Source organism: Phalaenopsis equestris, unplaced genomic scaffold, assembly GCF_001263595.1.
Source record: "Phalaenopsis equestris unplaced genomic scaffold, ASM126359v1 Scaffold199317, whole genome shotgun sequence".
Lineage (NCBI taxonomy): Eukaryota > Viridiplantae > Streptophyta > Magnoliopsida > Asparagales > Orchidaceae > Phalaenopsis > Phalaenopsis equestris.
Window position 1 is genome coordinate 26,307 of NW_018219197.1, and position 9,243 is coordinate 35,549.

General features: G+C 30.6%; 1 protein-coding gene across 1 annotated transcript; it reads left to right on the forward strand.

Moving 5' to 3' along the window:
- Positions 1-611: 611 nt before the first annotated feature.
- LOC110035718 (major pollen allergen Ole e 10-like) lies at positions 612-1,317 on the forward strand. The gene is made up of 4 exons (XM_020739996.1): positions 612-678; positions 788-828; positions 912-1,152; positions 1,286-1,317. The coding sequence occupies exons 1-4, from the start codon at positions 612-614 to the stop codon at positions 1,315-1,317; spliced, it is 381 nt and encodes a 126-aa protein (XP_020595655.1).
- The last annotated feature ends 7,926 nt before the right edge of the window (positions 1,318-9,243 follow it).

Here is a 9,243-nt window from a genome sequence, read left to right on the forward strand (position 1 = left end):
AATTGATGTTATTTTCAAACAGCATTTAATTAAACTCTAAGAAGACAACATTTAATTAAATAATATAATGTAAAAAAAAATCAAAATGTAAAAAACGTATTCTCTAACTTCAAACATAACAAAAACCACCAAGAGGTAGTTTTGAGAACCTCATCAAATTGCATTATAAATTCACTATAATCCTATGCTGGTGAGTCAATGATGATCGAGCAAAACTTAGCTCTAAAGTCATCTGCCCAACTGGAGAAGAAGTAGAGACATTCTTACTTTGAGAAAAGGTTATTTGGAAGCTGCTAACGGTCACTTATTGGCCTATTTAATACTCTTTACGATAAGCGATATAAGCTTACAGTTACAGATGTAACTGATGCCTGAACGACCACCACAGCCCTCCTTTTTAATAATATGAAAATATATCCGTTTCTAAATCAACATAAATTCGATTACAGCCCTAATTATTATACATTTAAACCCAGTTATTGCACAATTTTAATCTTATATGCCAAAGTAAATAAGAAATTCCTCTATATAAATCCCAGTTCAAATACAAGTCCATCACCAACTTTTTTTTTTCTGAGAAATAAATTTCATTCCTCATTTGATCTACAGAAATGGCCACCCTTAGCTCTCTTCCTGTCGTTCTATCTCTATCTCTGATTCTCTTCTCGGCCATTCCTGGTAATCCATATTTTTTATTTAAATTTTTGTCTGCATCATTTTTTTCTCAATTTAGCAGTCCAATATTTCTTCTTAACAATTGGTTTTTTCTTTTTCTTTTCCCTACCAGAAACAATAATGGTGGATGCATGCCATCCCTTTCCTCAGTTGGTAAATAGATAAATACTTGATTTCCACAGTATTTTTTTTTAATTATTTTCATTAGGATTAAAATGTAAATAATGATCTTTTAGCCTGAGAAAACATGGTGTGTGGCCAATCCTTCAGCCAAAGAAGTAGACCTACAGAACAATATCGATTTCGCCTGCTCGAAAATTGACTGCAGTTTGATTCAATATGATGGTCTTTGCTTCTTCCCAGACACAAACATTTCTCATGCTTCTGTTGCCATGAACCTTTACTACCAGTCCAATGGAAGAAATTCATGGAACTGTTATTTTGGAGGATCGGGCTTACTCGTCACCACCGACCCAAGTAAGGATCAATTTTAGCTCGAATTGAGATCTCACCATTAATAGTTTTATTTCGGTTCAATTGATAATTGGGGTTCGATTTTGTTTTGGCTGTTTTTTATTTTATTTATTTTTTTTAATGTGAATTTTTGCAGGTTATGGTACATGCAAGTATGAATTCTTTTAGATTTGCTTGGAGTGTTAAAAGATGATGCAGCAGAAGTAGGTAAAAGAAGCAGAGCTGTTAGTCTGTTTTGATTTTTGGAGAGAAATAGTTGCTTTATTTTGTATTTGATGAGTGTAGTTTTAGATTTTATAGATTTGGTAATGCTAGAATATTATGAGATGTATTTTGAGCTATGAAAGTAAAGGTTGGTTAGATTTGTTATTTTACTTTGATATGATTGTTATTTTTTTATTTTGTTTTATTTTTTTTCTTATTTGTGTGGATTATCATGATAGTTTCAGGGCTTCTGTTTTTGTGATGAGGGTAACTTTTTTAAATTTTTTTGGCCATTTACATACATACCATCCAATTCTTATATATTTTTATATGCAAAACATAAACTTCATTTTTTACATTTATGCTATGTCAAAAATACATGTCTCAACTTTTAAAATTTAATATATATATATGTATAATCTTAGATTCGCTGATTAGTTTGTAGAACATCCGCTTCGACAATGTAAGTCCCCTCTGATCTTGTGTTCGAATTACTATAGGGTGTGGTACTCGAGTGAGTAGACTTTATCGATGATTGGGGCTCAACTAATAGCCTCCGAACATTTGTTTATATATATTACTTTATTCACACGGCTAATTTTCGGAAAATACGTCTAATATTATATTTTATATAAATCCAACAGTTTTAAATGCTTGTTTTATGAGCGATGAGTGTTAGTGCCTACCCTCATAGGTTAAATTTGAAAATTTAATGATTAAAAAATATAATTTAATCATTTGTCCCCTCTAAATTATTTTATTTTGCCCCAAGCACATATTCAGGTCGTGACTTACCTGAATGTATTAATCGAAAGCCTACTACACAACCCATTTAAACTTTTCTTTTATTCAATTTCTATGATCCGAATTTACATAAATGCTAAACAAACTCAGTAAATTCTAAAATTAATGTTTTTGCTTAAAAATATTTTAATATTTCCTCCAAATTGTTGTAAAAACATGTCACAAGAGAGCATGCTCACGAGTTCCCGGTTACAGTGGAGTCCAATTTTTTTAAATTTAAATAACAATGGTATTAGTTAACAAAGCACTGTGGGATTAAATTATGTTGAACCACCCCAGAATTTTACGAACATACCAATCAATTCCTACGTATTTATATATCTAATAACTCAATTTCAAATGCTACATACATACCACCTTACCCATGCAAAGCAAGATGTATTTCACTTTTTGAAAATTAAAATTGAGATAACACAAAAATTAAAATAATGATAACTTTTGATATGATATGAAAATTTTGGATGATATTGTCTGCAAGAAAAAAGTCAGCACGAATCTTAGAGAGATCAAACGGTTCAAAGTAATGTTCTTACTAACGATCAAAATTATATGAAGCGACTGACTAACTATGTGCATTCACCCATTCAACCAGTATATCCATCAAATATAGATGGTCGGTAGAATCTACTGACAATATCACTCAAGGCTTAGGCGACCGTCAACTAGAGACAAAAGTTAATTACATTAATTGTCAAATACAAGATTCAATAGTTAGGATTATTCATGATAGTCAAGTTTACTCGGTTTTTTGTATTGGAGATGTTGTTAGATTAAGCACTCCATGATTAGAACAAAAACCTGAAACAGCCTCTAATGGGTTAGGGGGTAAGGGTAATAATGTATGTGTAAATTTAAGTCATCTATGAGTATAAATAGAGGCTATTCTATGAATAAAGGGTTACACTCATTTCTCAAGTTGACATTATCTTTCCCTCTCTATCTTTTTCTCTGTTTATGATCTAACCCTCAAGGCGTGTCAACACAAAGCCAGCTTAGGACTCAACATCCTAAAAGGTGATGCGGTGAGCGTGGAAATGCCTCATATGAGAAGTCGAGTGCTGCAAGAAGAAGAAACTAGTCAAAGAGATACTACCACAATGGAGTGTACAAGAGAATTTGTGCAACAACAAATTTAGGAGTTGGGGAACCATATGGCTGGTTCGTTTGATGCTTTCCATGAGGCAATTAATTGAGGATGAGATCAACCGCCCCCAAGAAGAAGATCACTATGGGACTTAACCTCGCGGGGTCAACCATGAGAAGAACCATCAGACCTAACAGAAAGAGAGAAGTCTCAATAAATTAAGAGCAATAAAAATCCCAATATGATGGTGTTGGGTATACACTAATTGAAACAAATTGATCAACGCAAGTGGAAATGCCACGAACACTTTTTTTGGAGGGGTCCCCTTTCTCTTGATGGATTCAAAATATCAATTCACCAGCTAAGTTTTGATCCTCTCACTTGGATACTTATAAAGAAAAAAATGATCTGACTAATCACAAAGCTACTTTTGAGCCAGTGATCAAATTTAGAGGATTAATGAAGCTATGAAGTGTCAGTTGTTCTTAAACACAGAAAAAGAGATTGCCCTTAGGTGGGTCAATAGATTCTTGGTGGAAGTAATCTCTTGTTTCACCGAGTTCAAGAAAGTTTTCATTGCCCACTTTCCCTTCTTCTAGTGGTAGAAGAAGAAATCACATGCTTTGTTGTAGCTCAAACAAAGTGAGAATGAAAGTCTCCATTTTTACTTTTTCTACTACAAGTGCAGGATTTGCTGCCGATAATTTGACAAATTGCCCTAACTCAAGAAGAGAGGGGCCTGCTTGTGAGCCCAAATTTTTGGATGAGCCAAAGGTAGAGGCATTAGATTGTTGCTCAATGAAAGAGCCGTCCAAGGTGAACGATAGAAGGAGAAGAATAATCAATGTTCATTCAGTCATTTTCATTATAAGAACAAACAAGAGATAGTAATGATAACAATCAGGGAGTTATAATCTGATTTTTTGACAAGTGAATGACTGAATATTATGAGCGGTCGTACATATATCATGAAATGCAAGGAATGACCCCCTTAGAGTCTCGATGATTAAATTGGTGGAAGCTATCGAGAACAGAAGTAATTCTTGAGGGCACCACTTATGAGAACCGGAGCTTCCGTTTAAAATTCCTACAAATGTTTTTCAGTTTCATCGGGATCATGTTCATGACACAGAGGATTATCGACATCTTCAAATTCTCGTAGAAGACAAGATTCACACTGGAAAGCTGAAAGAGTTTGTTGTTGTTGGAGCAAATACTCAGCAACTATGAAAGGCACCTGTAGAGGAGGCATCAAAGGAACTTATTCGAGTGAATTTCATAAACATCACCTGGGTTATTAATGCGGGTGGATTTAGTGTGTTAATTTTATAAATATTTTTCAATATTACAAAATACACAAGACAGGTATAGTAGCAAAATATGCAATTAATCCCAACAAAACAACTTCAATTAAAATAGTTTAATCTTTTAGTAATCTTTAAACTGTCAAATCCTCTTTAATAATAACGCAAGTATACATATCACTCAAGAAATAAAGGGCTCTAATGGAGTCCTAAATATTGATCCCATATGGAAGTTGAAAATGCTTGTAAATAAGTTCCTAAAATTATAATGTAAAGTACTATTTTAAGACTATAAAAAGTAAAGCGCGAAGTTTGAATATTAAGTAATAGGTGAATGTTAAATAAAATGTTGTTGAAAGAAAAAGTCAACTAAACTAAATGCTAAACTTTTAAAAGTAAATTTACAAAAGTTAAATCTAAGATGTTGTGACAGAAAATTCAAATTTAAGAAAACATCTTTCCTCTTTACATTGAGTATATGGTTTGTGAAAAAATTAAAATAATTTGAAAGCATATATAAAAATTGTTTTGTGCAAAATATGAGCAATCCTATTCTTTACCCTCTTCAGAGTACATAAAGAACATTGACTAATCTAAAGTTTGGTCCCTAATTCTGTGGTTAGGCTGGGAGGATACTGGCTGCCACTCCCAAGCTCCCCCTAGCTCCCACTACTCCCTCCCGTAAGGGCTAACAATCTCACATCAATTTCTAATCAAATAGACCAAATTGAGGATTTTAAACTGTAACTTTAAAATCTCTAATTCTGCATACAACAAAGTATATTTTCTTCTTTATTTACACCCAATTCCATGGATGAAATACTCTCCCATGAAATCAAATGTGATTCTCCCCATGTTGTAGAAATCATAGCCCTTTTGGAACATATGTTTCTCAACACATTTTAATATTTCAATTGGCTAGATTGAAAATTAAATGAAGATTGGAGTTCAAATCATCTTAAATTATTGACATTTAAAACCATATAAAATAAAATCAATTCTTCACAAGACCATATTTCAAAGTAGGGAGAAGGATAAAAAGGATTAATCATAATTGATGAGAAGTATACGACAAAACACATATTTCAATAATAAAAACAAGTTTGCAAAATAAAAGAAATAAAAGAAACAACTTATCTCACAATCATTCCCAAGCAAACTCCTAGAAGTTATCCCTAAGCCTTTCTCTCTTTACGAGCACTCTCAATTCTCTCTTAGAAGTGTAATGAAGAAGAAATCTCTCACCTTCCCTCTCCTCTTACAATCCTTGAAGAAAATCTCCAAGTCGTTATCTTTCTCTCTCTCTCTAACTCACGCCACACACCTCTACTCACCCCCTCTAAAACTCCTCTTTTCCAGCCCTAAACTTTCCTCTCTTTTATTAAAGGCTACTTCCATCCAAAAAAAATTGAAAATTCCCTCCAAAATTCTATCCAAAAGTCAAGTCTTTTGAAATTAAATGACATGTCCATTGATCCAAGAGACATATCCATTCATAAAAGAACCTTATTCAGAACCTTCCAAAGTGTCTAAATGCATTGAATTACTCCAAGGAGTGTTTAGAACAAGTGTCCCTTTGAAAATTCATGTAAAATTTATCTTGAACTGCCTTAATCTGTAAAAAGTCATCCCTAGTGCATCTCGAGCATCGTGCGCCAACTTTCTATCAATTGGCGCATCTGGCGCATCATGCACCAATTTGCCAAAGACTGCTTTTTTCTAGGCTTTCGTGCATCTAGCGCTATTTCGGCGCATTTGGTGCCATTTCGGTACATCTGGCCCCAATCTGGCACATCATGTGTCAGAATTCAAAACTTCATTGTTTTGGCTCCAAATTTAGTCCTTTTTGCTACTTTTTCTCCAAATGCCTTGATATACCTACAACAAAAACATGAAAATACTCTTCTTTAAAGTGCAATATCCCAAAAAATAAGCATAAATATATACTTAAAATAACATATTATTTTTGGTGTATCAAAATCCCTCAAAATTAAATGTTACTTGTCCTTAAGTGACACTTTTACTACATAAATGCATATGACATAGGATAGAGACTAACTTATAATTTCCCTACTTTAGTTAAATAAATAAAATAGTAAAATTTAAGAAAAACTTTAAATGACTTAGATTAAAATTCTAAGCTTAAGAATACCTAGTAGTTAATTTTAAGATTTCTGAATCTCTATTTTTTTCAAGAAGAATTGCAATTTATCATATCAAGGAAATTTAGAATAATCATATGAAAAGAACTTCAAAAAACCTTACTAATAGTGCTACTATTAATCTAATATAAGTTTTGAAAATGTAAGAAAGCTTTTTGCTTAAGTTGATTCAAGTGAAGCCATTTTTTTATTAGGCATTTCCTCAAGCTTCTCGTCACTTATTTTTCTTTTCTTTTCTTTTTGTTTTTCTCTTTTCTCTCTCTTTTTTTCTTTTTCTTAGGATCTTTTCAATCATTTTTTTTCTTTTTTTTTAGGTGAGGGTTACTATATGTGGATAACCTTTAATAGTTTTGAACTTCACTATCCTCTTCTCAAAGTTAAAACCCCTTACCTTTCTTAACTTTATAAATTCATATTAGTTTATGATTTTCATAAAGTATCATTATTTTTTTCTTACATGAAACTCTAAAATTCTTAAACCTTAAAAAATATAATTTCCCTTACTTTAATTAGAAAAACTTAGTTTTATCTTATCATACCAAATATATTTAACATTAGAATTGATCTTCATTATTAAAAACTTTTACGTAAATTTGCCATAATATTCATAAACTTAAGTATAGTTATATAAAGTTTAATCTTAACATCGAAAGTCATGTTAATTTAATTTTAAAAAAATATTATTACTTAAGGACAGATAATATTTAGTTTACTTCTTTTTAAAAGAAATTTTTCTTCCCCCCAAACATAAGTTCTTAAGCATTTTTAAAAATATTTTAGTACAAAATTCATTTGGTGAAAGAAAATAGTAAATGCGTGAAAATAAAAACTAATATGTAGAGGATTTCTGACTATAAATCTGGGCTCTGATATATTGCAGGCACTAACTTTAGAAATACACACAGACTTTAAAGCAGTAAATGAGACATAATATATTCTATAGAACTTTTTCTGTGATTTTAAAACTAAAACAAAAAAATGAAAATACTAAAAATGCAGAAAAAGTAAAAATCTACTGTTACCATTGCAATTTTAAGTCCGCAACAAAAGAATAAAAGTTTTTACTACAACAGTTTGAAACGCCAACCAAATAAAATCCATACAACATACAAACAAACAAACATGTAAACAAATAAACTAACTTCAAAAAATAACAATCTTCATCACCTTCCTCCTCCTCCTCATCATCATTTTCTTCTTCTTCTTCATCATTATGAATAGGAGTATATGGAATAAAGCTGGGGCAAGTAAGAAATTCCACATTGGGTTCACCCCTGATTTGGCACTAATCCTCAAGTTCCTAATTTTTTTCTCTTTTTTCCTTTTCTTTTTCTTTTTCTTTTCTTTCTCTTCTTTTCTTTTTCTTTTCTTTCTTTTTTTTTTCTTTTCTTTCTTTTCTTTTTCTTTTTTAGGCAAGGATTACTATATATAGAGGGGTCTTTAATGATTTTGAATTACACTTCTCTTTTCCTAAAGCAAAGTCTTGATATAAGTCTTTTACTTAAAAATATAATAATAGTTTTAAAAATTATTTTAATAAAATAAATTTAAGTATTAAAAATAGAAGTTTAAATTATCTAAATTATTCAGAAATATAGTTTTTCTCACTGAAGGTAGTTACTTATATTAATCATTTTTTCATCTAAAAACTTTTTAACTTAAAGTTCTTCTTCATCACCAAAAATTTTAACCAAATTTTTTTACTCATTTCTAAAATCAAATTTTACTTCCCTAATATAACTTCATATACATAATCATTTTTTTTTCCTTTTCAAATCAAATTCACTTGTAGCACATTTGAGAACAAATAAAATTCTAGTTTTAAAAATATTTTTCATCCCCCATAAACTTAAATTTTTAATAGATTAAACAGTTTAGCATCAGATATATATATAAGCATGAATGAAAATTTAAAAATAACATGCTAACAAGAATTTTAAACCCTAATGATACAAGTATAAAACTAAAAACAGAAGTAAAATTAATTTTTGATCAAAATTTCTATATTTTCTATTTACTTTAACATGTAGAGATTCAATAGACTTCTAAATAGTGGGTATAAATATAAAAGCAAACATACACACAACTGACATCACAATATTAACATAAAGACAAATTTAATTTCATGATCTCAGCATAAAAATAAACAAACTAATATGATAAAAAAAATACAGGGTAGCAGTTTAAGAAATTTAAATTTAAGATCTAAGTTAGCTAGATTTTTAAACTTTTCAAAAGACATAGAATCAAGTTCAATCCTAATCTAACTAAAACAATATTAAACACACATCAATAATTACTACCCATTACTACCCTAGAATGATTAAACACACATCAATAATTACTACCCTAGAATGTTAAAACAGGCCACTAACAAAACACAAAATCACAAACATAACATAGTACATAGCAAACATAACATAGTACATAGTCCAAATCAACACAAAATAAATTTAGCAGTAATACATCACATAGTCTTCAACATAAACAAACAAAAAAAATATCTCAACCCTACTCCTTATCCTCAAAATCACCG

Excerpts from the sequence above, each read along its gene's own strand:
- LOC110035718 (XM_020739996.1), top strand. The coding sequence starts at position 612 with ATGGCCACCCTTAGCTCTCTTCCTGTCGTTCTATCTCTATCTCTGATT. Across the intron at positions 829-911 it reads GCCATCCCTTTCCTCAGTTG|CCTGAGAAAACATGGTGTGT; the intron begins GTAAATAGATAA and ends ATGATCTTTTAG. Across the intron at positions 1,153-1,285 it reads ACTCGTCACCACCGACCCAA|GTTATGGTACATGCAAGTAT; the intron begins GTAAGGATCAAT and ends GAATTTTTGCAG.